The sequence below is a fragment of the Pestalotiopsis fici genome (genome assembly GCF_000516985.1).
Source record: "Pestalotiopsis fici W106-1 unplaced genomic scaffold PFICI_Scf_2, whole genome shotgun sequence".
Lineage (NCBI taxonomy): Eukaryota > Fungi > Ascomycota > Sordariomycetes > Amphisphaeriales > Sporocadaceae > Pestalotiopsis > Pestalotiopsis fici.
Window position 1 is genome coordinate 5,328,520 of NW_006917092.1, and position 27,306 is coordinate 5,355,825.

The window sequence follows — 27,306 nt, forward strand, 5'->3', positions numbered from 1 at the left end:
GAAGACTCAAAGACAAGTTGTAAGGGCATCATGGCGCATTACGCCAAAAATTTCACTAGTCCCGCCATCGTTACTTGAACCAATGGATGTTTTTGACCATATTTAGTGCCGAGTTTTCCTGTGTTTCAAAACAATGAATTCAACACTGCCGGACATGACTGTAGTCTTGGCACATTTAAAGATTCAGTCAGAAGATATATGGTAGTATCCAAGTAAGAGCGGACCATGATATGATTGGGATCGTTGGAATTCATGTCACGTCACACCTTGTTTGCCTCGCGAGTATTATTGGCGTGAGCATCCTGGCAGGATATTAGTACGCCTCATTTAACAAGTAAGCCGGGTAATTGTGACCTGCCACGGGACGCGTTATGGGAAACATGGCTCCGAGGACTTCTCCATGTTGACCCAATGCCCAGAACACTTTGCTCGTCTATAGACTTTAGCCGTGACAAGTCCTTGGGTTTGGCTACAAACTCCTTACGCGACCATGTTTGCTCAGGCACTGATATTGGAGTTGCTATATTGACAGTCTGCCTGGCCAATAGAGACATACCGTGTGCCTGGTTTGCCACCGAAATCCTATTATACCGTGATACATTGCTGCGCCACTCGTCTGTATTCAGTATTGTCTTCTCTATAAGTGGAGCCAAGACTGGTGAACTTTTGCCGACTCTTTGGTTTGTTCATCGACCCACGAACTCGACCAAGTTTCAGTGTACATTTCCATCATGTCTCGTCTTGTTCGCATCGCAGTTGTCGCGTTGCAGCTTTGGCTGCTTTCCAGCGTCGTCAATGCGGATGCCGTCTTGGATCTCTGGACAAAGGGACAGCCGTCACTTGATGCTCAACTCGCAAAGTCGACGACCTGCACCAAGGAAAAGCTACAGATTCGCAAAGAATGGTAAGACAACCAAGCATTGTTCAAATACATTCATTTCGCTAATACAAGGCATCAAGGGGAGATCTCACCGACACTGAAAAGTCAAGCTACATCAACGCGGTACTATGCCTGACCAAGAAGCCGTCACAGCTGGACGCGACGCAGTATCCTGGGGCCAAAACTCGTTATGATGACTTTGTCGCTGTTCATATGAACCAGACTCTCAGCATACATGGCACGGTATTACATTTCAAAGTCATTTGTCACCGCCACGCATCATGGCTGACATGTTTATAGGGTAGCTTCCTCTCCTGGCATCGATACTACACCTGGTCATATGAGCAGGCCTTGAGAAATGAGTGTGGCTACAACGGCACCCAGCCGGTAGGTCCTTTGTTAAAGCATATGACAAACAGTCCATATTGACCTATCTCAGTACTGGAATTGGGGGCGTTGGGCTGCCGATCCCGAGTCATCGCCAATCTTTGACGGTTCTGCGCTGAGCATGAGCGGAAATGGAGAGAAGACCTCGCACACTGGCCAGATTGTAACCGGCAACGGCGGTGGCTGTGTCACCTCTGGTCCGTTCAAGAAGTGAGTCAATACTCGTTCATCCATGATGTTCATTCCATTAATCAGCCTCCAGCCTCACTGTAAACCTCGGGTGAGTTAGTCCATTCTATTTCGTCAAAGAATCGTGTGTCAAGATCATACTAATACACAAGGCGAACCAGGCCCATGAGCCCAGCCATATCGCCCGCGCCCACCAAGAACTCGAGAGCCGACGGCATGGGTTACAATCCGCGCTGTCTGCGGCGCGACATTAGCAACAAGCTGTCGTCGCAGTACTCGCGCACCGAGGACATTGTCAAGCTCATCACCGGCAACTCGGCCATCGGGACGTTTCAAAACACCATGCAGAGCACGGCGCCCATCAATGTCCACGTGGCTGGCCACTTTACCATCAACGGCGATCCTGGCGGCGACTTTTACATTTCACCAGGTGACCCGGCTTTTTGTAAGCAGAAAAAAAAATGCACCTTCTTTGGTTTGCGCAACATTGCATCTAATCGCGTCGTGTGCCTCTAGGGCTCCACCACGCCATGATTGACCGGACCTGGGCCATCTGGCAGCTCCAGGACTTTGCCAATCGACAACAAGTCATTGCGGTAAGTCAAGCTTTTCTCGTCTGTCCCCAGCCTTGATTGTTCCGTTTTCTTTTGCTGGTTTTCTAACCTTGGCGCTTGTTGAATTAGGGAGGATCCTCCATGATGGGCACCGGCAAGGCGCAGAGCCTGGACGACAATATTAATCTGTACGCGGTGAACTCCAAGGTGTACAAGATTCGCGAACTGGTTAGTCTGGTGGACGGGCCGTTTTGCTATTACTATGCATGATTAGTGGTCTTTGATGTCTTTTGCAAACTGTGACGAGGTGGTTGAACTAGTTTTCCCTAAATAGCTCAATTGAATTGCGTCCTTGGCAGTCAAGTTCATGAAAAAGAGGCCATGTACGGGAAAAACTAAAACGATGGAAGACATTGTACGGCTGTGTGGCGCGATATTTAGGGCGTTCATAACAGGTCAGAGACTATGATACTCGGTCCCGTCAAAACACCGACTACGGCAGAGGCCAAGTGCCGTATCGTTGCATTGCGCAATTGCAATATGGAGTGGCCAAGTTGGAGCAATGACCCGCAACAATGGGCCAAGAAGTAGACGCTGTTTTTTTGTGTAGTGTGCACCTGGCTTCACAATGATCGCCTAGATAAGCCTCTTTCCACTCGTAAAGATAACACCGCGATACTATATTCCTGCAGTGTGGGAGCAGTCTGTAGTCAAGGCCGAGTTTGGCGTTGCTGAAGACGAAGCATGTCAAAGGTGAGGGTGGAAATTAGCGCCATTGAAAGATACAATGCTGGAGGGGGGCCAACACTAGGTCTATTCAATTGAGAGATCCATACATGATGGGCAGTGAGTGTTATGCGCTCTACAGGGCAAAGTTGCTTGCGACCGGGGACATGACAACAAAAGGCGCAGGTTTTCATGTTCGGTCACGATGCGTTATGCTGATCCTCAAGCTACAAAGGAGGTTGCATTCATGATATGATCAGCTGGCGGAGGAATTGAAGAGACTGGAGCTGAGAGAATATTGGCCAGGATAATCCTGTCGACATTGCCAATGACGTTTCTAGCTCGAGCCATCACTTGCCAATTAGTAGCAGACATTTAGACTATGGACTACTACCTACAGCTGAATACTCTCTAGCTTGGAATATTCTACGGCCAGCAGCTTGACGTCGGGTAGTTGAACTCTGCGCGAGACGGCTTAGGTTAGTCGGGTATGCTATAGATAGTAACTGTATTGCGACGCAAATGCCGAGCGGGAATGCGCCAAAAGGTTGCTGGAGGAGCTGATGGGCCCGGCATGGATAGAGATGACCAAAAAAGATGAGCATCTTTGTAAACAGATGTTTGGTATTTGAAAGAGAGTACTCTGTAGTTGCATTTGATAGGATGCGCCATGGCCAAGGAGCCCTCTCCAATTGCTCAATTCCCCAGGATCACCCTGACCGCATTTGATGCAAACAGGGTTCAATCAACTCTCTTTGTGCCTGGCGTGCAAAGGGCAGCACCGATCTGATCTGGGTGGGATGGATCTGGGCCCCGTGAGATGCGAGAAAGAAGCGAAAATCCGGGGTTGCGGGCTAAGATCTCGGCGTGGCCCCAGCTGCGACGTCCGAGCTGATTAAGCAGAGCGCTAAACCTGTTTGGGAGCCAGGGGCGGCTCCCCAAATCGGCCTAGTTCAGTCGCAGCTCCACTCGTTTCGACTTCACGCGTTCTGGCTGCTTTTCGCCCTCAACCTCTCAACCTCCCCTCATTGAATCATTGCGCCTTTTGCCATCTTGCGAGTGCTCAAAACGCATTGACGAGTTCGGTGGTCTGTTCACATTTGCGAAAAGACCCCCGAAGACGCCTCTCCGATGCCTGTTCAGTCGCACAAGCCGCACCTGGAGCAACTTCGCCGCCTTGATGCGACGCGCTGATTAGGGATCTAACCGTCCTCATCAACCGCAAGAGATCGCATTCATCTGGCTTTCACCATGGTGCCAAGCCCCAGGACGCCGCGTTCGGCGGCGACTAGCAGTCGTCCCAGCCGCCAAAAGGCCGCTCTCCTACCTCCCCAGTCTCGCTTGCGCGAACGCGATGTCACGGCTGGAGCTGCGACAGAACCTCCCCCAAAACGACGACGGTATGTTCCTGGAGGACCTGGTGGTGGTGGTCGCTGGACTGAAAAAGATGGCAGCGATAATTCTGGACGCCGGCCGAGCACTGGCCCTTCTACCAACCCCCGACCCCGAGTGCGCCGGAACTCCTCCGCCGTGAGCGCTACGCCCGTTTACCCCCGAAGAGAACGAAGCACACGTATTCGAACCGCTACTACGAGAATGGCACCCGATGATGAGATGCAGATAAGCTCGGCCGCCGCTGTCGCCGCTGCCGTGGTGCAGAGCGAGGGATACAAGCCTAGAGAAGAGCGGGGTTGGGAAGAGTTCCACCCAAATCTCGAGATTGACACATCCTTTGTAGTCTTTCAAGCAGATGATGTGGACGGGACTGCCAAGTCTCTCCCAGGAACCCCTCTGACGTTTTCAGCAAACGCCGACAACAAGCGCGGAAGCCCGATCAAGGATGCAAATGTGGCCTCTGGTAATGGTGCGGACGCATCTTCATCTCAGGCCAACGGTGCATTGACATCCATCGCAGACGCCTTGCCAGGAACTCCGACAAGACGGCGCTCCAACCGTCCCAGAGACTCGTATTTCCCATTCCGCCAAGAGATGGGAACAACTCCAAAGACGCCCAAAGTATTGCCCATTTACAATCAGACACCGAAAGAGCGGTTGGATTTGAGGCAACCACAATATCGAAAGACGGACAGGATTTTGCTGTTTGAAAGTAAAAAGTTTGGACAGGCCAAATATGTTGACAAGGCAATGATGAATGTTGGATACCAGGAAAGCGACAACTTCATTCGCGACGATCAAAAGCTCATCAAGGCCTCCGACGCCAATATTGAGGACGAAGCAGACAGTCCTGCGACAAAGACGGACACCGAGCCTCCATCGCACAGCCACGCCTTGGGCCGCGTCGAGTATGACATGGACGAACAAGACGACATGTGGTTAGAAGCCTACAACGAGCAGCGCAAATCCCAAGGATGGAGCGCTGTAACCCGCGAACACTTTGAAATCACAATGACCAAGATTGAAAAGGAATGGCACGCACTGGAGAAGAGAATACCAAAGCCGAACCCAAAGCCACCGCAAACACATCGCCCACGGTCCAGCTCTGCTGCAGCCGTTAATGGTGAGCCGCAGGCAGGCGAAGAACAAGACAGCAAATGTGCAATTTGCGACGACGGAGATTGTGAAAACACGAACGCAATCGTGTTTTGTGATGGCTGTGATTTAGCAGTCCACCAAGAGTGTTACGGCGTGCCCTTCATTCCCGAGGGACAATGGCTTTGTCGGAAATGCCAGCTTATTGGACGTGGCATTCCGGTAAGATACTCTGCAATTCCTTGCTCTATAGACGATCGCTAACTTTTTTTTAGACCTGCATTTTCTGTCCCAACTCGGATGGTGCTTTCAAGCAGACAAACTCGTCAAAATGGGCCCATTTGCTCTGTGCAATGTGGATCCCTGAGGTCAGCCTTGGCAACCATACTTTCATGGAGCCAGTCATGGACGTGGAAAAGGTGCCAAAGAGTCGATGGAAATTGACATGTTATATCTGCCAACAGCAGATGGGAGCCTGTATTCAATGTGGCAATAAGTCATGCTACCAGGCGTTTCATGTCACTTGTGCACGCCGTGCCAAGCTCTTCTTGCGCATGAAGAACAGCTCCGGTGCTCTCGACGTGCTCGATGGCAGCACAAATCTCAAAGCTTTATGCGACAAGCACTGTCCCTCTGAGTATGCCAAGGAGAATGGCGTGTCCAGGGCGACAAGGCGAGCAAAGAGGTTTTACAAGAAAACCATGCGGGATCGCATCTGGGCCAATACTCAGGCAGCTGCATTGTCCCTGGCCGCAACACATCGCAATGCCCTGATGGAACATCCCGCCGATGAATCGCAGATTACTGGGGCAAAGGTTTCGGCTGTCCTGGGCGATGTAAAGAAGAACCAACCGGGCAAGTCAGTCTGGAAACTACCGTCGGGTGCCCCAATCATCCCGCAGGCTGTGTTCGACATTGTCGATGCCTCCTTGGCCAAATTCTCAATCCTTAAGAGGAGAGAATTTGTTAGCGATGCTTCCCGCTATTGGACTCTCAAGCGCGAGATGCGGCGTGGTGCCGCCCTGCTCAAGCGCCTGCAACTCCAGATGGAGACGTTCTCCTCTATGGAACTCACTCGTCGCAACTTTGCAGCCATGGGACCCTCGGGCAAAACTCGCCTATCCCGGCGCATTGAGTTCGCCGAGACCCTCATCAAAGACTTGGAGCAGCTGCAAGCCATGTCTGAAGAAGTTGTCAGGCGCGAAGAGGTGAAGCTTGAGGATGCTCTGTTGATGCAAACTTTTGTGGATACATGCTATTTCCCGATACACAAGACCTTTCCTGAAGTCATGGTCAAAGTGTTCAAGTCAGTATTCCTTTTTTCTACCTGTCGTCATTGATCGTGCTAACCGATTCGCTAGATTTGATGATGGCAAGAATGTATTCAAGGCAGGACTCCTGAAGATCCAGGACAAGGTTGACGAAAGATTCTACACCACTACAATTGCATTTGCTCAAGACCTTTGTCAAGTGGTCCATGACGGTATCAACCAGGAATGGGAATCTGAGCCCGAGGTCCAGCCGAAACTCGAAAGCGTCGTTGCTCCACTTACCAAGGTGGATTACTCTGACATTCGAGAACGTAAGAAGTTGGGCAAGAGGATCTTGAAAGGCGTCCAGCCTTTACTAGAATCAGCTCTTCAAAGCGAGTCTCGTATTACGAACAAGACTTTTGAGGACCTGAGGCAAGAGCTTGGCGACCTCATCGAGGCTAGCTTTGGAGTGCAACCACTCCCAAATGCCGCCGAAGAATCGCAGCAAGGCAAAGACGTTATCATGGTCGATGCCGCGGAGATCACTGTTGCTCCTCATGACGAAGAAGAGGATGCAGAACACGAAATCGACGAGCAAGTCGATGTGGTCATGACAGAACCACTTGAAGAAAATCAGGAGGATCTCGATGAGAGCCAAGAAGAAGAGCGCAGCATTGAGGTCAGCACTTTGGAAAAGGGAGAGCCCGCCCCTGTCACGGAATCCGCTCCACAGCCTTCAGTGGGAGTTGGTATTGAGAAGGACGAGGCCATGTCAGAAGGCGTGACAAGTGGCAATGCGCCTGACACGCCGCCCGCCACAAACGGCTACGTGGCTGCAGCGCCATCGTCATTGCCAGGACCGCCTACTCCTCCGCAGTCTAACGGAAGCTTATCTCAGGAACAAGTCAATATTCTTACAGATGGCGGTGTTCCTTGGTACCTGAAGGAGTTCGATCCCATAGGCACTTCTGCAGTGGCCGAACCCAATACAGGCGAAGAGCTGCTGCGCAGTCATAGCGAGGCGCTTACAGAGATGGATGAGGACGAACTCAAGGGACTCGGAGTCGACTTTCACAGCACTTCGAGCATGGCCGTGTCGCCGATTAGTACCTCGAATGTCGAGCAAGCGGCCTTTGGGTCCGCAAAGAAATCGGCCAAGTCTAAAAAGAGGAAGCCGACAACTTACCGAGGGCGGAGATGAGATGTCTGTATAAATATCTTTGCAAGCCGATTTTCTTCTTTCTTTCTTTTTTTGTCTTGATTTATTTTTATCCAGTGGGAAGCCTACAAGCGTGTACTGGGCCATAGAACGTGGTTTCCTCAGAGGCAGTATGGAGTTCAGAAGGGGTTTTGCGCACACAAACAATGGCTTTTTTGACATTTTTGCCTGCATACCCCCTCAGGCTGGCGTTTTAAGGGGAACCAATGGCCTGTTGAGACGGGACCTATTTGCTGCGGGTTCAAAACGTGCGTTTTCTTGATACTTATAATACGACAACAATCATCCAAGTCTACAATAAGTGCCCAGCTTGTAGGAGTGAATAAATGAAAAGCAGTAGACCATTAAAAGGGGAAGTATGCACGCTAGGCGAAAGCAAAGACGAAGCATGAGAGATATGGCATTAACAGTGGATCTATGCATGTTGAAACTCTCTGAAAAGGGGATGAGGCCGATATTCTCGTCACCTTGCGGTATGGCTCACTACCCAAGGGGATGACATCCAGAGTTTACATGCTGACCGAGATAGAAGCTGCCATGGAAACTGCCTAGTCTCTCTTGTAGTCTCACCGGTTCCCCAAAGCTGACAACAACATCTCAGCTTCCTGGATGTTTGCAGTTGTCCCAAGAATCCAGACCTGCCCAATGAGTTTTGTCTGATGTAAAAGGAGGGGGGAAGCACAAACCAATAAGAAGAACCCTACCTGCAAGCTTCGGGCTCAGCATTCTTTCTTGTACGATATCCCTCTTCTCCAATTGCCCTCCCCCAAAGGAAAGACACACCCTAATCAATTTTGGCACCAAAACTTGGAAGGAGGGGTGGTGTATTGTGTGAGTTGGCAAAAAAAAGGGTTCTTGTTTTCGCCCTATCCTGTGGGTGGTTACGAAATGTGTGCTGCGGCCTTTGCATGAAGATACGTCCACGTGATGTGTGTGTGTGCTACGATACTGGATTTCGGAGATGAGTGTTTTACATGATTAGAAATGCACATTGCGTCAACAGTCCAATTTCCACGGTAAGAGTTATATATATATATAAGGCTCTGGGGGAAAGATAGAGAGGGGGGCATGCGCATATAAGAATCTTCTCAGCGTGAGCGGCATCATCTTTGGTGACTAAGCTTGATTCTGTTCAATTTGCAGAGACTGAACAATGGCTGCCGGCTTCATAAGAGGTATGAATCATTTTATTAACAACATGAACATGTTTTATCTTTGCGCTGCGAATATTGTAAACAAAGTGAAAAATGGGCGGTAATGGCTGCTCAGAAATATGCCAAGAGCGACAAGTCCCGGAGCCGGTGACCGTTGACACGGAGGCGTTGGCGGTCGGGGGATGATTGACGCCGCCCGAAGCCCTTGTCTGGGCATGGGAAAAGACCTTGTACTTTGAATGATACGCTGGCGAATAAGGGCAGAGAAATGTGCTGTCAACTCTTGGTGGTGGTGGAGTGGTAAAGAAACCAGGGCAATTTACTGTTATGTATTTGGTGACGATTGAACTATTTAGCAGCTGGGCGATCAGATTGTGACATGTATAAAGTATGAGACTCTAGGAAAGTCTGCTTTTCTCTCTCTCTATATATACGCAATTTGAAATGCTGTAGCATTGATAGTGAATAACAGCTTTTTCCTCTACTTGAACGTAGTGAATGCTGTTAGGCAGCACAAACGACAAGAGCTTGATTTCGGATGATGGCGCGAGTTGAGATCGACAGAGTCTACTGCTGCACATAAACGAGGTGTCGTGATGATCATCGTAGAGGCATATCATCTAGCGTGTAGATGAGCTCGGTTAGGGAGGGTTTGATAAGCAGGTGATATAGTAGACTGCGTGCAGGTTAGTTGTATTGCGCGGGGTGGACAACGGGATGGATGCGGCTACCATCCCTGGGTGACATCGATCGAGCGGGTTAGGGGTCCGGAATGGAAACTGTTGGGGGGACGAGCTACGTCTTTTGGGGGGTTACGCATGACCAGTACGAATACAGACAGAGTCGGATGATTATGACTGAGGCTGTGTGTATTCCACCAAAATTTGACGTGTTGTTCGCATAATGAGGGGAATACCTGCCTATACTACTACGACTACCTGTACGGACCTACCCAGGTAGGTTTTACTGACTACACGAGTTTGGTCAGATACGTACATCGCTTGCTTGAGAACTACATGGCCCCATACAGTAGCTATATCAATTGATCTTCACTTCAAAACCCTGACGACTTGACTCCGATCCACGTATGAAAAGAGAGGGAAAAGAAGGGGATGCGGGGCAATTTGGGGGATCTGTAAAGAGGCCAGACCGTCCACCACTGCCAGCACTGCCAGCACTTTGCCAGCTAGCACATCTGTCGGACTCTAGGTCAGCGGTCGGTCAGTCGGTCGGTTGGTCGTCCGTTCAAATCCAACAAATGCAACAAAAAACGATCACCCCGCCTAGGCGATGTTGTCATGTGTGGAGACGCGAAACCAGGTGAGTGGCCAATGCAAAGAAACGGGCTTGCTTTGGTGTCTCCCACTAAAGTTTAGGCCGGCTCTTTTTTTGCTCATTGGCATCAGTGCATTTGCAGTTTGCAGTCTGTAGTTCTGGCTAGACGGTGCGAGAGGGAAAACAGACGTCGGGCAAATCAAGGGACCTGAACCACGACGCCAAGTGGACTTGCGTACATTAGCAGGATGCGAGAGTTGGCTTGGGGATCTGTGTGCCGGCTCAATTAGCTTCAGGAGATTGCGGAAGTCTGAAGATCGCTCCTCCTCCTCCTCTTGTTCCCAAAGAAGGGGGGGATGCGGCGCCATGTGAAAAGAGATATCGCTGCTCTGAGCTCTGGGAAGGAAATAAAACCAAAGCAGAGTTGCTAATTGATCTCGAGATTACAGACAGCCAAATCGAAAAGAAGCTTGGACTGGATTGGGCTGGGACAAGACCCGAAGTAGAAGTAGTAGTAGTAATCAGAGCAAGGATCTATTCTCGGTCAGGTCAAGTAATGGTCTTGTAATATCAAGGCGGCTACCTTATTTATTATACACAACAGTTGCTCCCTGTAGCTACATTATGGTTCTGGTTCTAGGATTACGTACAGTAAAAAGGGCCTGCAAGCAAGCGCCCAAGGATATCTGGACCCTGGCAGCACTTGAAACCAAGTCAGTCTGTCCGATGTTGGTGTCCTGTATCATGGCATTCTGCCCGCTCTGTTGAATTGCATTGAAAGAAAGCGGGATGAGGAGCAAGCCCTGATAGGCACACGCTCAACTCATCACCCGCCCTCACCTTGGGCGTATCAAGGCTGTCGGCCAACCATGATTACATGTCCTTGTCCCCTTGTCAGAAATATGAATGGACAGAAGCTTGACCTCGGTGCGTACCCGGGCGCGTGTGCAAGACGACCTGCAGGAGGCAAGATGCAACATGAAGCTTCTACTGCTTTGTACAAAGGGCAGAAGACTGCGATAGCACCGAGACTAGAGGCGAATCCAAGCCAACCGAGTAGTTGTGACAGTTATTTTACGGGCGGTCTGCATGCAAGGAGCGGTCATTCTGTGGAAGTTCCTGTGAATACACCTCCACGCACCAATGTGCCCGCTTATTCCAAGTACTTTGGCTGGCTGACCACAGGCTGCGATGTGTCTATGAATAGGCAGCATATCCATATCACAAGGCATCATCATCATTGCTGCACGTATACGGCACTGTTGAATCCGGGGTTAAATGAGGCGGCATTTGATTCTGAGTAATAAGCTGAACTGTAGAGATATTCAAATATCATTCATGAGTAAGGACACTCGACCAGCTACTGACTGCCAGAAGCTATGGTAATTTACCCATGTAACCTACATAATTAGCATTGAGCTGGCTTCAGCTTTTCTTGCTTGCACTGCCTCAGAGCGCCAATCGGAATCTTGAAACCCACCATATTTCACTGCCCTTGTCTACCAGAAACCCAACAGCCCAAACAGTGGGACGGATACACACAAGGCACAGTACACTGTAGTATCTAAATGTAGAGTATCGTCCAGTCAGTACCGTGGCGGCATGAGGATGGGACCAGGGAGGCAAGCAGGTAGGTAGGTACTGTAGATCACCGGCAAGATTACGGAATAGCACAGGAAGGATTCGACAAGCTGTTGTAACAGACGTCCCAGAGAAAGAAGAAAAGCAAACGGTAAAAGTAGGTGCAAAAGGAAAAATAGCAATGCGTGGAGCAACAAACAAAGAGGTGGATTGTTCCTCTGTCTATCGACTTGTGCCTGGACCTTGGACACATTGAGCTGAGTGCAGAGTGAGACCCGACAATTTTCTGACGTCTCGACACGGGTAACCACCCACCCTTGACCCTTTTTCTGTCTCCCACCCCCAAAACACGTCCAATCCGAAAAAGAACCCCGCGAACCCCATTCTGCCTGCAAGCCAGTGAGTATTATTTTTTTTCTCCCTCTCTCCCATCGACGACGATCAAAGGCCGACATGACGAGACCCCCATAATTATTTTTACTTGTCCATTACCCAGCTGTGCAGAAGACGGATTTCCCATACCCGAACAGTGAAATTTGACTTCAGATCAACGACCAACAAGACTGTGCCCCCCAAAACCCATTCCTCATTGTGTGTGTATGTGTTCCTGTGACCTGAGAGACTGCCTGGCTTTCCCCCCTGCCTTTGAAACCTGGGACAAGCCCAAAGCCCAAAGAGAGGGAGAAAAAAAAAAGGAGGTCCACTTCTGACCTGCCCCGGGAGCTAGTAAACTAGAAGGCAAAAGATAGTGCGCGTTTCTACCACAACAACAGCGCCGCCGCCGCCGCCCCGTTCAAGGTTGCCCACTCTTTGTCGCTCGCTGCCCACCGTGCTGCTGGCTCGGTGCCTTCATTCAGTGCACTGCAAAACAGCAGCGGAGAGACAGAGCCAAGCACCACCCATCCGCACTGCCAAACTGCCTCTAATTTTTCAAGGTACTACTTGACCTGACCTCTACATAGTACTACCTCTACACCCCCCCCTTGGCTGGTGCGCAGTGCAGCTTTTGCACCACACCCACCCCCGAAGAGACCAGAGCAGACACAGAGACCAGACTCCAACCCAGACGACCCGGGAATCTTTCTCTGGAATTTTCCTGCCCCGAAAAAAGACCATCGTCGCCTCAGCAATCAATTTGCCTTGCTACATTCATATCGACTGTAACCACCACGCGAAAACAGCTTTTTGCTACTTTTTAGGCGAATCATCGAGTCCAAGAACTCGATTCTTTTTGACGGTACCTTTTTTTGTCATTCTTCGACGAGCGCGACTGGTCACGACTGTCGCTGCAGAAAAAATCATCAACACTCCATCCTGCCCCCCCGCGTCTCCCGACCGGCCTTGGTGTTTACTCGACCAACTCGAGATTTCTACTCTTTCTCACCCCGGCGTCAGTCATCGACCCATTTTGGTTCGACCTTCGTCCGTCGTCCAAGAATCTGCGGAGACGAAATTTTCATCCGGTATCGTCCAGACGTGATTACATTCATTTCTCGACTTGCTAAGTCACCACCCGATACTGCGCAAGGCCACAGAGTCACGCGTACGCTTCTCGCCGAAGCTTCACCACTGCTGAGATCACTTCAATGTGAGTCTACACTTCTTTCATCCCGCACATTAAATGTTTTTGTCGCCGCATTCTTCTTTTGCTGGTGTGAAAAGGTGCCTCGGACGCCTCCACTGCTCACATTCCCCATTCGTGTTGGCTTCTCCTGCATAATCAGCTTGACATTGACGACCATGGTCGTTCATGTCCTCGAGAAGCAACAAGAATGGCCTTGTCTACACTTTTGGTTTTTTGGCTGCCTGAGAAGTCCAAACAACACAAAGATTTTAAACCCCCAAAGTACTGACTTTTTTTTCTCTTCAATAGTCTTTCGAGGTGTATCATATCCTTGATTGGGCTCCTTCGCAGATTCCACGCGGCGACCTACCCCCCACCCCCCCTCCTCCTGCTCGGTCTCTCCCAACACAGAATTTCGAAGGCCGTTTCACAGGCAGGTGCGGAATAAAAGATGGCAGACCAACACGATGTTGATCTGGACTCCATCATCGATCGTCTCCTGGAGGTCCGTGGCAGCCGCCCGGGTAAGCAGGTCCAGCTGCTAGAGACGGAAATCAGGTACTTGTGCACAAAGGCCAGAGAGATCTTCATTAGCCAGCCTATTCTGCTTGAGCTGGAGGCTCCCATCAAGGTATGTTGAGAAACCCCGGAGCTGAAGTGTTGGAAACGGGTAAATGTTTCATGAAATTGACGCTAATTTCCTGCCTAGATCTGTGGTGATATCCACGGCCAGTACTACGATCTTTTGCGACTATTCGAGTATGGAGGCTTCCCTCCTGAGGCCAACTACCTCTTCCTTGGTGACTACGTCGACCGTGGCAAGCAATCTCTCGAGACAATCTGCCTGCTATTAGCCTACAAGATCAAGTACCCCGAGAACTTTTTCGTTCTGCGTGGAAACCACGAGTGTGCTTCTATCAACCGTATCTACGGCTTCTACGATGAGTGCAAGCGTCGTTACAACATTAAGCTGTGGAAGACTTTCACCGACTGCTTCAACTGCCTGCCCATTGCCGCCATTATTGACGAGAAGATCTTCACCATGCACGGTGGTCTGAGTCCGGATCTGAACTCTATGGAGCAGATTCGCCGCGTCATGCGTCCTACCGATGTAAGTAATTTCCATGTTCGTTTCTGTTTTCCTGCCTGGTTTTCGGATGTTACCAGTTTGCTGGCAACGGCTGTGGGGTGCGACAAGGCACTGACATGACTCGTTTAGATCCCGGATTGCGGATTGCTCTGTGATCTCCTGTGGTCCGATCCTGACAAGGACATTACTGGCTGGTCTGAGAACGACCGTGGTGTATCATTCACCTTTGGACCCGATGTCGTCTCACGGTTCCTGCAGAAGCACGACATGGACCTGATCTGCCGTGCTCACCAGGTAGTCGAGGATGGATACGAGTTCTTCTCCAAGCGACAGCTGGTTACCCTCTTCAGCGCTCCCAACTACTGCGGCGAATTCGACAATGCCGGCGCCATGATGAGTGTCGACGAGAGCTTACTCTGTTCCTTCCAGGTTTGTCATTCCCGTGCCATTTGCAATACCTGTTGCGCAATTAGCAACTTGGTGCTGACTCTTGTCCTCTGTTTAGATCCTCAAACCAGCTGAGAAGAAGCAAAAGTACGTTCGTCGCGGCCTTGCAGCCAACGGCTCCGCAACCCCCAGAAAGCAATCCAAACCTTGAAAGTGAAAGAATTATGTACGAGCTTCCTGCGTCTAATTTAGGTTCGGTCGTCGATAAGCAACACTCGACTTGGGATCCCCCACCCAGCATTGGCGGCCTTGTAGTTCTCGAACTATTGGAAGCTTGCTCCGTCCTCCCGAACGATTTCGAGAACGAGTCAATATCCGACGACAGCCTTTCTCTCGCCTCCCACTCCACCGAACAACGCCCTCATGAACGAAGTTTTACGGTCGACTGACGATGGAAATGTTGTTCTTATGCGGAAAGAAATAAAATCAGTTTTTTCATATTTGGAATGGTTCATGACGATGTGCCTCTGAGCTCATGTGGCTTTGCATGCATGAGTAGGGACCAATAGGGGAGGCGTAGACAGTTAATTTTGATTTGCCCACTCTGGGCTCACACAGCGGACAATCTTCTCTGAGACCCCGAAGCTGCTATTTGCTGCGACTCTGTGGTTATGGCTAGTCATTGCCGTGTCCATGTTTGTTCCGTTTCGATGAGTGGATGACGATATTGACTTGCAGTATCGTTTGCAAGAATATTGCTGTCATTTATACCTGGCGCCAGTATAGCAGGACTTCTTTTCGACATGGTACACTAGACACCGGATTGATGTTTTGACCTGACTCTGGCTGGAGCCACGATACCCTGGTAAACAAACTGCTAGAGTTCGAATCGCTTGGCGGTACTGTAAGTGCACTGACTAATCCATGTACATATATTTCCGTCTCTACACTTACTGGAACAAACTTCACTGCGCCATGGAAGATGGACTCTCTGTTTGTAATGAATTGCAGCAGGCTATGCCACATTCATCATACCCTACACCAATGCCTTCGTCCAGACACTGAGAATCTTTTCTTGTAACACTAGCTGAAACGTCTGCAATGAGACGGCAGCAGCATCATATCAGAGAAGTGTATGAATTTGTTGTTATGGATGATGGCAATGTGTCGATTGATTGTGTAGGGGATATGTATTTTTACGTAATGCTTAGATATATTATATCACATATGGTCGGCATACAACTACCATGTCGCCAATATTGTCCTCGACGGCCTCATCACCTTGACCTCGACGCCCCGAGCCATGAAAAATAACGAAACAAGTAGGACCATATAGCGGCAGAGGCTTGCTCATGAAACAGCATTCAAAGACAATTGAGAAAAAGTTTCCATACTGTTCGTCCAAACCAACTACTGGCAGTCCTCACATTGCGCCTGGCCACTACCCTCGTCCTCTTGGGGCGTCTTCTCCAGCTTGGCGCGAACCTCGGCGTTCCTTGCCTCGCCCGGAGGCTTGACGACTGGCTTGACGCCGCCGCGCGGCATCTTGGGCTGATACTCGTCGCTGTCACCACCGCCACCACCGCCACCAGCTCCGGCCTGCGCCGTCCCTGTTGCCGGCTCATCTGCCGGGATCATGGGCCGTGAGTGACCTCTGCGGATGGGATCCGGATTATGCGCGCCACTTTGCGGCTGCTGTGCGGAATCCGAAGTCGGCCAGCGAGGACCCGGCGGTGGTGGTGGCGCCCCCGTTGTATCACTTCCCTGCTGTTGATCCGTCATGATTGTGGTATCAACGGCAGTGCCAGTAGCAGCAGCAGCAGCAGCAGCAGGTATAGGACGCTGATGATCCCGATCCACGTGTCCTAGGTTCCGGCCCGGTTCAATCACGTCGCGGACGCGGCGCTTGAGCTCCTTGGTCTCGGGGAAGCCGCCGTCCGTCTTGCGATCCCAGAGCACGTGCGTCTGTAGCGTGGAAGCTTCCGACGGGGAAGAAGGCGGCGAGTTGTGTTGAATCGTCACTACAAACGTCCCGCCCGTTGATGGTTGTAGTGCCACCTCTCCTAGCGAAGTTGAAAAGGTCGAAAGGAGTTCTTGAGCAAACTGTTCTTGGGGGGAAAAGAAAAAGGGTATGATGTCAGTCTGGCTTATGCCTAAAGTACTTTGGGGATGATTCTATACTAGGATCGTGGCAGGGGGGGAGGAGAGGTACAGGATGTGAAAATCAGTCAAAAGGATCAGGAAAATAAACAAATGGTCTGAATTTGCATATCCAATGTTTGAAGATGGAAATAAAAGAAATGACAATGTCGAGAAATTGAAAACATGGCCAACTTACATATGCAGCTCTCAACATCCACTTACACTGCGTACAGAAGCGTATAGTCACGCGCGGCAGCGGAAAGGGAAACGCGGGGTCTTCGGTGCCGGTCGCCACGATGGAGGAGGCAACCTCTTGCGGTTGATGCAAAGGCACAGCTTCAGCCATTGGATTGGAGGGAGGGAATCGCGACTGATTTTGATATTTCTCTGGTAGTTGGAATACTCTTTGATATTTCCTTATTTGGCCCTTATCCCCGGGGTATTCTTTTTTTCAATATCAACATGTAAATGTCTCGGAAGGACAAGGGGAAAAAGCTTCGCCTCGGGCGCTAGATGGAGATGCTGGACACGCAAGGCTGGTAGGCTGGGCTGTGTGTAATCAATCGGCCGGAGGTTTAGTGGAGTGTGAGTGAGACCGGGGGGGAGTGACAGCATTTTGCCCCGCTGACGTCTATTTCCTGCTTACCTTACCTTACATTACCTTGGGTACCGTTACGAATTCGGCCTCTGAAAGCCACCAATCCTACGCCCATCGCTACTTGAGAGCTCTCACTATCTACTTTGCCCTGCCCAGGCAGAGATGGATTTCTGACAGCTTCCGAGCTCCCGGGGCTATGAAGCTGCATGCTCTTTTACCAGTGCTACACTTGTAACTGTTTGGCGGAAAGAGTTGAGATACCTAGGTATCTAATCGAAGGGTCTGGTGCCATTTACCGAATAGAGTATAAAAATGAGCATTACCTGGTGCGAGTTGTTGTTGAGCATGTGAATTGTACTACATCTATCAACATGTCATGCATTCCCACAGCCCATGGTTCGGGTTTTCATTAGAAAGAAGGACGATCCCCAAGTGTTGCTTACCAGCAATGCCTTTGACTGGCGTCCCGCTCTCGCCCTATGGACCTTGGTCACGATAGTCAGCCTGTCAAGACTCTGTCTGTGCCCAGAAATTCTAATTTCAGGTCGTTCTGAAGTAAATGGATCCCAAAATCAAAACCCAGACTTTTTTTTTTTTTTTTTTTTTTACACGCGTCCATTCGGGTTCGAGGGGCCAAGCAACGCGACTCGTACTTTCACTCGAATAGGTCATCCGGGCTTCCATTAATGTATCGTACCAACCCCGTTCGAGATGGTTCACCAACTGGGTGATTAGGAATGGTTAGTAGATGTCATGTAAACTAAGGCAAGGTACATGGAGGGGAAGGGAGGGGGGGGAACACTGTTGCTCTCTTTTTTTTCTTTGCTGTGTCTGCTCCTCATCCCCCCATCATCCCATACAAAGAATACATTACAGACAGACAGAAGAAACGCCAAGATCGGCTGCCGAGCTCGCCTGCCCCCGCCAAGATTCCCTCTTCCTCTTTCTTTCTCCTGCGCGTTGGGCTTACTATCTTACTGGCGACAAAAGGACAAAATGTGTCCTATCCCATCATGTCAATTTTCATGATTATTCGCCTCCTCCACCCCATTTGACATGTCGCATCTGATTCGGAATCCTTTCCATCCAGTCCTTTTTGGCCTTTCTCCCCAGCTAGTCAGACCAAAAAAAAGGGGGCTGAACCTTGGTGCCTTCGACCCAAACAAGAATGCTTACTTGACTTTGACGGGCAACATAGTTTCTCTCCTTTTTAGGACAGGGCGCAAAAGACTGACTCGGATCTTGGGGGGTGTTTAGACAAATGTAAACTCTCCTTGACCTCGGGCATCTTTTTTGATAACGTGAGGTGATGAAGCAGCTTGATCTCCTTGCTAGTATAATCCATCGGCTGTGCAGACTCTTGTATGTGATGGAAAGTCAAACGGTCGCGCGGGAGATGTGCACCTTTTTTTCACCGCATCCTCGCACGGATGGAGAATGTAGATCTGCGCAAGGGTTGATGCATATAAAATGTGCGGTGGGTTGCCATGTCAAGAGCACTACTACAACAGACGAGAGCCGGGTGCCGGTACGTGTCTCTTATCTATCTTTTACCTACCCACCTAGTCAGTAAGAACAACTTTGCATCGAGTCAATCCTGAGCTTGAATGCATGTCAGAGCGGGGACGAGAATCTCCTATCAGCCCTGAATGCGATTCACTTGGTTGCATTGGTGGAAAATGCTACTACCGCTGCACGATATATCACCACTAATTTTTGTTACTATCGTGTTCAAGTATTCCATGGAACTGGTATCAGTGCTGAAAATATTTATGAGATGAATGCAAAGGACATAAACTCTGTTCCATGGTCGCAATGTCATCATGTAATGCTATAGGAAAAACGAAAAATAAAACACGAAAACAAAGAGAAAATACATTCGTAAAGAATTATTACATGCCGACAAGCCCACATCTCCAACCACCCTCACACTGTCCTGCCTGTTGTTGTGTATGTAGCGTGGCAGCGGTGATTTGCTGGTTTGCTCGCCAGCCTTGCCCAGATTCCCTTGTCGTAGCAAAAAAGAGAGATATCTGGTGAGATGCAACCGTCGATTATCGTAAAAATGTGCCAACTCCTCGTGCACCATTCCTTCTTCTCACGTTTGGGGGGTATTCCTTGCTGTTCCTCTCAAAAGATTTTAAACAGTCCGTAGTCCTTTTTGTTGCGCCCTGAACGGGGTGTTCGTTCGATATAGGGAGGGAGATAATGGGCCGACCAAGCCCGCCATCAAAAACCAGGTAGATGGCATGCCTGCCCTCCAGGCGACGCGAATCCAATTATTAACATGTCTGTACTCTTTTTCATCCTACTCCGTTTATGCGAGTTGCTGCGCGAAAGGCATGCTACTACATGACCAGACAGCAGCCACCGCTCTGCTGAGGCGCATAGGGGTCCTCTCCCCTTGGCACAGCGCCCCATACCGACGGCACCATGTAGTCCCTTGTGCTGTTGCAGTATGCGATGATGCTATAAATGAAATGTCAGTGAGTTCGGTTCTTGAAAGCAAGAGCTGCCTGTCGTTGCCGCAAATCAAGTCTCACCTCTTGGAAGCTTGAGAGACGGGAATTCTCTCTCTCTCCAGATCCTCGCGCAGGCGGTTGTTCAACTCCGTCAGACGGCGGAGCTTGAGATCAGCCATGGACTGCTTGTTCTTCTTGATCTGCGACGGGTCGCCGACATCGCGCGAAGTGTACTGAGGCATCTTGACGGAGCTGGTGGAAGAGGCCGGACGGCTCTTGTCTGCTAAAGGGGTATCGTGGGAGGATGAATGAGGTGCCGAAGACGCGATCGGAGAGCTCGGACCAGCTAGCACGACTGACGGCAGGCTACTCCTTGCAGTCTGTTCCTGGACTGAAGACATTCTCTGGTCAGTATATCATGAACACAGCAGCAAAATATGGTGTAGTAGTTGTGCATGAGGATGCCATGTCCGACCAGGGCCAGAGTGCTGGAAGTGTTGCTAATCACATCCCTCCCTCCCCCTTTCGGTCCCGCATGTGCGACAGGCTCCCCTCGGACCAGAAAACCACCATACCGAGCGAAGCAAATCAAGCGTCGTTCGTGCCTGGAAGCACAATTTGCGGTTGAACCAAATCAATTCGTTCGCTGGGCGGCCCGTCCTTTTTTTTTTTTTTTTAATGTTGGACAGGGAAGGGGGTTGAAGGCGGTTGGCTGGCTTTTTATTTTTTTTTTTGGTTTGGGGGAGGCGTGTCGTTGCAATCGTAGATGGCAGCGGGAGAAGGTGATCGCTGGCGGATGCACAGGAGAACTACTCACCAAACGCGACAAAAAAGGTCCTGTCAAATTATGGATTGCAGGCGACGAGGACGACTGCGATGATGGTTGGGCGATGATGCGGGTTGGTTCGTGTATCGCAAGGGAGCGGCGGTCGATATCAAGAAAACAGCATCAATTGAAAATCGCCAGAGAGGAGTGACGGGGGGAAAGGTTGAAAGAGAGACTGATGGTTTAGTAGCACAGGTTGGAAAGAGTCGATCAAATCTAAGTGGCCGGCCGGGTAAGGGTCAGGGGGTGGGTAAAAAGGCCAAGCAAGCATGAGTTTGGGGGGGAGAAGGAGGAGGCAGAGGGAGAGCGAAATCTCGGGCCCTGCCATTCACTCACTCCCGTCTCGATCACCAGTGTCACTTTCACTCTCTTTTTTGCTTGAACAGGCTCTAGCCTACATTGCTCCCCAGTGGATTAGGTACTTGGTGGCCCCCCCCGGCAAGCCGCTTGACTGGGGGGGCAACGGAGAGCAGAGGACGGAGAGCCTCGAGAGGGCAAAAAAATGGGCAGCGAGTGCCCAGTGCGGGCTGTCCAAGGTGGGAGACGGGAAATTAGCTTTTTGAGGGACCCTCTTGGTTTTGCCCGGCGCAGATGATCTGGGAAAGCCTTTGCAACTGGCTGCTAGCTACCAAGAGCCTAGCAGCTGCCTAGCTCCCTGCCAGCGCTGGGGACGGCGGGGATCACGAAGCTGTCGCTAATTGCTTCTTTCATTACCCGTCAAGCCCCGTCCGCACTGTCTTCGACTGTCTAATTTATTGTATTGCGCAATAGCTTTGCTCTAGTTTTTGCAAACACAGTACGTAGTGGACCCAGCATCTCGAGTTGGACTGGGTAAGAAAAGTGCTGGTTCCGGCCAGTCACTAATAATAATAATAATACTAATAATCAAGCCAGTCAGGAGACGGCCAAATACCAAATATCAAATATCCGCGGCTTCTTTCTTCGAAAATGTTTGCGCGGGAACACGAACGAATAAAAACACCTGCCAAATCATCTGATGACTTCTGCAACCGTTTCTCAGTATCCCGCGTCATCATCAAGCCATACGACATACTGGACGTACGTACTGTATCCTACATACGTTGCTTTGTATCAGCGGCGCTCGTCCGTCTCGGCCCCACTGCCACTGCTCCCCCCGCAGGCATTGAATGCAATTGCGAAATGAGAAACAAGTTCGTCAACCGTTGACCAAAAAAAGCAGCGCAGCATTGGAGATACATACATAGGACCCAGCGAAACGTCCAGTCAAAGGTCCAGACTCCCTGTCAAACCGCCCTCCCTCCTTGGTATGTGGGTAGGGGGGAACAACCTGAAGCACGGACCGGGGTTGAATGTTGCCAATCATAGCGGGGCAAATATAGCTCATATAAGTATCCCTCATCCTCGCGACACCCTCAGTAGGACAAATCAACCAATCTCTTGCGCCAATGTCGCACATCCCGTTGTGTGTCGTACGTAGCACCAGAGGCTCGGGCTGACTGATCCCTACAGTGTCTTTCTTTGGGAAGAAAAAGAAAGCATTGGGTTGATGTCTCGATTTTTCTTACTAGACAATGGTCATGAGCATGATGCCCGCCGAGATTCTAAAGAGTCTAAAGAGTCGGGTATCTTGGTAGTGAGATTACTTTTTTTTTTCTTTGGCCGGCTCCGCTAACCTGGTTTCTCGGGTGATGCGGAAGCGGCTCCGAGGGGCTGCTATTTGCAACACTTGAGATCAATTGTCATCGTGATGAGCGCTCCTGCATACACAGTAGAACGTTGCAACGCCGTAATCATGACAAAACGCCAATTGATGCGCCTCCGCCGAATCTTTTGGGACCACACAACCACTACTGCATATGACTTTCCATATTCAGTGGTATCTGACCTATGAGGATGAGAGCTCCAAGGTTGGACTGGTGATGTCGTTGGATCTAATGCACGTTACTGAACTACGCACCTCACCGACTATAAAACTGCGGCGGTGACTCGTTCAGAAAAGCTCTTATACGAAGCACTTGTAGTGATTGTGCAGTTCTAGTTATCGTCTACCAATAGTGACCGATGAACGACCTTTTGCTTGGAACTTGCACAGTATGTGGCAGCAAAATCTCAGACCTCCACTGCACAGCACCATCATAACCATGATTGCACTGGCTGGTAGTGTATGACCATGATTTGAATGACGGGTGTCGACCACTGTGAGATGTGATACGAGCCAGGCTCGATGGACAGAAGGAAGCTATTTTATTCAGGCTTGCAGATATCGATATGACTCTGCTTCAATGAACCCCTCGTTTAATAGCTGGCTTGTACTTTGCACACGTTAATTCGCAGCACATTATTATGGAAGGAAACTCAAATCAAGCAGGACCGAGGGAGTAAAAGTATATGATGGTATTGTAACGTATAAGAACTTCTTGAGTAGCAATTCATTGCAGCAAATGTCAACCAATATGAAGATAATTCAATAATTACTGCCTGCATTTGAAAGTCAGAGCACCATTCAGTGCTGCCTTTATTAGTTCCATAATAGCCCACTGCCGCAGCTGTCGCCAAAAGTGTGGTCACCTGATCGGAATAAGCTCGGGTTAGCCCCTCGCAGCTTGGTGTCCAACCAGCCAAGTCCAACCCACACGTTCTGGAAATCCATCGCAAAATCTCTTTCCCAGCAGAGCCTTGCCCTTATCCTCATTGCCCGGGTCCGTTGTTGGCAACAACGAAATTTACATCACCCGCGGGGCCAAAGTCACGTCCATCAGCCACAGGCATTTTATCGCGACGGACTGCCCATCAACCTCTTTTTTTCCGTATCGCACCCAAATCTGCTCTTGAGCAGTAGGAGTCGCCCATCATGGTACGTCACTGCCTAGAATAGATAATCTCTCCGAACTTTCCTTGGGGGGCATTTACCATACCCCTCACATAATACATGCACCACCATACGACCTTTACCACGCGTTCTCGTCGCGCCTTGAACCCAACCTCAGACAACAAGTTGCTCTACTAACACTGTCACTTAGCCGCCGCCTCCTCATCAAAAGCCCGAAAATGTCCTGAAGCGCGCTCAGGAGCTCATCGGCGTCGGTCAGGCGCCTACTGCCCTGAACCTGCTCCATGAACACGTCACATCCAAGCGCTCTCGCAATGTCCCGATTGCTTCCCTCGAGCCCGTCGTGCTCCTGTTGGTTGAGCTCTCCGTTGAGCACAAGAAGGGAAAGCTCGCCAAGGATGCTCTCTACTCGTACAAGAACATCGCCCAGAACACCAACGTCGGCACCATCGAGCTTGTGTTGAAGAAGTTCATCGAGCTGGCCGCCGAGAAGGTTGCTGTCGCCCAGACCAAGGCCGATGAGATCCAGTCTTCCCTGGAGGCAACCACCACCACCAGTGTCGAGGATCTCGAGGCCAGTGAGACCCCCGAGTCTATCCTGTTGGCAACCGTTTCGAGCGAGCAGTCCAAGGACCGCACTGACCGCGCCGTCATTACGCCTTGGCTCAAGTTCCTGTGGGAGGCTTACCGTACTGTTCTCGACATTCTTCGCAACAATGCACGTCTCGAGATTCTCTACCAGAGCACTGCCACCCAGGCCTTCGACTTTTGTCTGAAGCATGCCCGCAAGACCGAGTTCCGAAGACTCTGCGAGCTTCTCCGCAACCACGTCCAGACTGCCGCCAAGTATTCGTCGCAAGTGCACGCTATCAACCTGAACGACCCCGACACCCTGCAGCGTCACTTGGAGACTCGCTTCCAGCAACTCAATGTCGCCGTCGAGCTCGAGCTTTGGCAGGAGGCTTTCCGCAGTGTCGAGGATATTCACACTCTGCTGAACCTCAGCAAGCGCCCTCCCAAGAACGTCATGATGGCCAACTACTACGAGAAGCTCACCCGTATCTTCCTCGTTGGCGAGAACTACCTTTTCCACGCTGCCGCCTGGTCCAGATACTACAACCTGCTCCGCCAATCCACTGCCATCGTGGCCGCCGGCCAGGGCAAGAAGTCCGACAACCCCGCTGCTAGTGATGCAGACCTTCAAAAGGCCGCTTCCTTCGTGCTGCTCTCTGCCTTGGCAATTCCCGTCATTAGCACCTCGCGTTCTCGCGGCGCCATGGTAGACTTTGACGAGGCCAAGAAGAATAAGAACTCTCGCCTGACTCACCTGCTTGGCATGAACACTGCCCCAACCCGAGCTGTTCTATTCAAGGACGCGCTGTCCAAGTCTCTTCTCCAGCGTGCTCGTCCTGAGATTCGGGATCTCTACAACATTCTCGAGGTTGACTTCCACCCTCTCTCCATCTGCCAGAAGATTTCGCCTATTCTGACCAAGATTGGTGCCGATCCCGAGATGGAGAAGTACATTCTGCCTTTGCAGCAAGTCATCCTCACCCGACTGTTCCAGCAGCTGTCCCAGGTGTACGAGACTGTCGACCTCAAGTTTGTCGAGGGCCTAGCACAGTTCCCTGAGCCCTACCAGATCAGCCGTGGTACCATCGAGAAGTTCATCATGAACGGAAACAAGAAGGGTGACCTGTCAATCCGCATGGATCACGCTACCGGTGTGCTCAGCTTCGATTCGGATGTCTTTGCCTCCTCCAAGGCTGTTCACGCTGGCTCTGCTGCTGGCTCTGCCGAAAGCGAGACTGGTGCCGTTCAGCGTCTTCAGAGCACTCCCTCGGAGATTGTCCGAAGCCAGCTGACGCGTCTGGCCAAGACTCTGCACACGACATGCTTCTTCATTGACCCCACCTACAATGAGGCTCGTATCAAGGCACACCAGGCAGCCCTTGCAAGGGCCAAGGCTGGTGCCGAGGAGGAGAACCGTGCCATCATGGCTCGCAAGGAGATTATCCAGAAGCGCAAGGAGGAAGCCTCGGAACTCCACGCCAAGAGAGAGAAGGAGAGAGCTCTGCAGAAGCGCCGCCAGGAGCAGCTTTTGGCTGAAGCCGAAGAGAAGAGATTGGCGCAGGAGCAGAAGGAACGTGAGGAGAAGCGTCTCAAGGACGAGAGAGATCGTGTCCGCAAGGAGGAGCTCAAGAAGCAGATCGCAGATCTGAAGATTGGTCCCAACGCCATCGACATTGATGTTGAGAACCTCGATGACTTCGACTCGAACCGTCTGCGTGCCCTCAAGCTGCAACAGCTTGAACGTGAGAAGAACGATGTCAACGAGAAGCTCCGCATCACTGGCAAGCGTATTGACCATCTTGAACGAGCCTTCCGTAAGGAGGAGGCTAAGAAGCTCCCTCAAGACTACGAGAAGCAGCGCGAACACGATCTCGCTGCTTACGAGAAGAGCAAGGCCGAGACTCTTGCCGAGTCCAAGGCCCAGCACAAGGCTAACGTTGAGCTCAAGCACAGACTTGAGCGCCTTGTGCCGCACTATGAGACTTTCACCAAGTCTCTCAAGGAGCGCCGTCGTGATGAGTTTGAAGCTCGCCAGCGTGATGCACAGAAGGAGTTCGAGCGCCAGGTTGCTGCTCGCAAGAAGGAATACCGTGAGCGCAAGCTGCGTGAGAAGCGCGAGCGTGAGGAGCAAGAGCGCGCCCTTCGCGAGGCTGAAGAGCGTGCAGAGAGAGAGAAGGCCGAGAGGGAGAGATTGGCAGAACTCAAGCGTGCTGAGCTCGCCAAGATCAAGGAGCAGCGCGAGAAGGAGAGACAAGAAGGTCTGGAGAAGGCCGCCATGCAGGCCCGCAGAGAAGAGGAGGCCATGGCAAGGAGAGCTGCAGAGAAGGCTGCTGCCGTCTCTGGTCCCCGCCGGGAGGCTCCCCCGCCCCAGACAGACTCCAGCGAGGGTCGCCCCCGCCTCAACCTGCCTGGTGCTGGCAAGTGGAGAGAGCGTGAGGCTGTTCGTGGCGCTGGTGGTGACGAGCCCGCTGCGGCCAGTGCCCCGCGCCCAGCACCACCCGCCGAGCGCACGGACTCGAACGAGCGCTCTGCCGGTGGCCCGCCACGCCTCAACCTTGTCGGTAAGAGCGGTGGCTCCTCTTGGAGAGACCGCGAAGCTGCAAAGGGCACCGCTGGTGGTGGTGCAGCACCGCCGGTCCGCAGTGCCTCTGGTCGTGGACCGCCAGAGCGCGGTGCCGATCGCGGTGCTGAACGTGGTGCTGAGCGTGGTGACGCTCCTCCCGCCGAGACCTTGAAGGCATCCGGTGCTCCTGGCAAGTGGGTGCCTCGTCACCTGCGTGACAAGCAGTAGAGATTCGCAACGACAATGAGTCCATCGGAGTTGGGGTGCCTGCATTCATTTTGGTTTTGTATTCATAAAAGTCCATTGTAGCAAGTAGCATAGTTTCAGCTACTACGAAGCAACGAGACGTCGCATAGCATAATCTGAGTCCCGACATCGATAGACGTGCAATGAAGTCAATATCGACTAATGCTTTTTCTGACCATTCATGTAGAACGTATGCCAACTATCCCTGCTGCTCAAGCCTGGAGCCAACGGTATTTGAGCATATTCATTGCGGATAATTCGTTGGCAAATCAATGCAAAACCTTGATTGATGTGTTTTGCGCCTGTAGATTGACAATGAAATTCGTATTTTCTTT

At 51.0% G+C, this 27,306-nt stretch overlaps 6 protein-coding genes across 6 annotated transcripts; 4 read left to right on the forward strand and 2 right to left on the reverse strand.

Annotated features, from left to right (window-relative positions):
- Positions 1-731: 731 nt before the first annotated feature.
- On the forward strand, positions 732-2,280 carry PFICI_03798 (uncharacterized protein; the record flags this gene model as incomplete). The annotated part of the gene is made up of 8 exons (XM_007832379.1): positions 732-904; positions 961-1,123; positions 1,181-1,267; positions 1,320-1,477; positions 1,530-1,547; positions 1,618-1,901; positions 1,973-2,052; positions 2,140-2,280. 8 exons carry the CDS (start codon positions 732-734, stop codon positions 2,278-2,280), a joined length of 1,104 nt encoding a protein of 367 aa, XP_007830570.1.
- Positions 2,281-3,987: 1,707 nt separating this feature from the next.
- Positions 3,988-7,680, forward strand: PFICI_03799 (uncharacterized protein; the record flags this gene model as incomplete). Its single annotated transcript, XM_007832380.1, has 3 exons — positions 3,988-5,448; positions 5,502-6,532; positions 6,588-7,680. 3 exons carry the CDS (start codon positions 3,988-3,990, stop codon positions 7,678-7,680), a joined length of 3,585 nt encoding a protein of 1,194 aa, XP_007830571.1.
- Positions 7,681-13,723: 6,043 nt separating this feature from the next.
- On the forward strand, positions 13,724-14,960 carry PFICI_03800 (Serine/threonine-protein phosphatase PP1; the record flags this gene model as incomplete). Its single annotated transcript, XM_007832381.1, has 4 exons — positions 13,724-13,903; positions 13,982-14,383; positions 14,492-14,791; positions 14,868-14,960. The coding sequence occupies 4 exons, from the start codon at positions 13,724-13,726 to the stop codon at positions 14,958-14,960; spliced, it is 975 nt and encodes a 324-aa protein (XP_007830572.1).
- Positions 14,961-16,159: 1,199 nt separating this feature from the next.
- On the reverse strand, positions 16,160-17,237 carry PFICI_03801 (uncharacterized protein; the record flags this gene model as incomplete). The annotated part of the gene is made up of 2 exons (XM_007832382.1): positions 16,160-16,852; positions 17,088-17,237. The coding sequence occupies 2 exons, from the start codon at positions 17,235-17,237 to the stop codon at positions 16,160-16,162; spliced, it is 843 nt and encodes a 280-aa protein (XP_007830573.1).
- Positions 17,238-19,837: 2,600 nt separating this feature from the next.
- PFICI_03802 (uncharacterized protein) lies at positions 19,838-20,352 on the reverse strand (the record flags this gene model as incomplete). The annotated part of the gene is made up of 2 exons (XM_007832383.1): positions 19,838-19,958; positions 20,033-20,352. 2 exons carry the CDS (start codon positions 20,350-20,352, stop codon positions 19,838-19,840), a joined length of 441 nt encoding a protein of 146 aa, XP_007830574.1.
- Positions 20,353-23,610: 3,258 nt separating this feature from the next.
- Positions 23,611-26,953, forward strand: PFICI_03803 (Eukaryotic translation initiation factor 3 subunit A; the record flags this gene model as incomplete). The annotated part of the gene is made up of 2 exons (XM_007832384.1): positions 23,611-23,613; positions 23,780-26,953. 2 exons carry the CDS (start codon positions 23,611-23,613, stop codon positions 26,951-26,953), a joined length of 3,177 nt encoding a protein of 1,058 aa, XP_007830575.1.
- Positions 26,954-27,306: the final 353 nt, after the last annotated feature.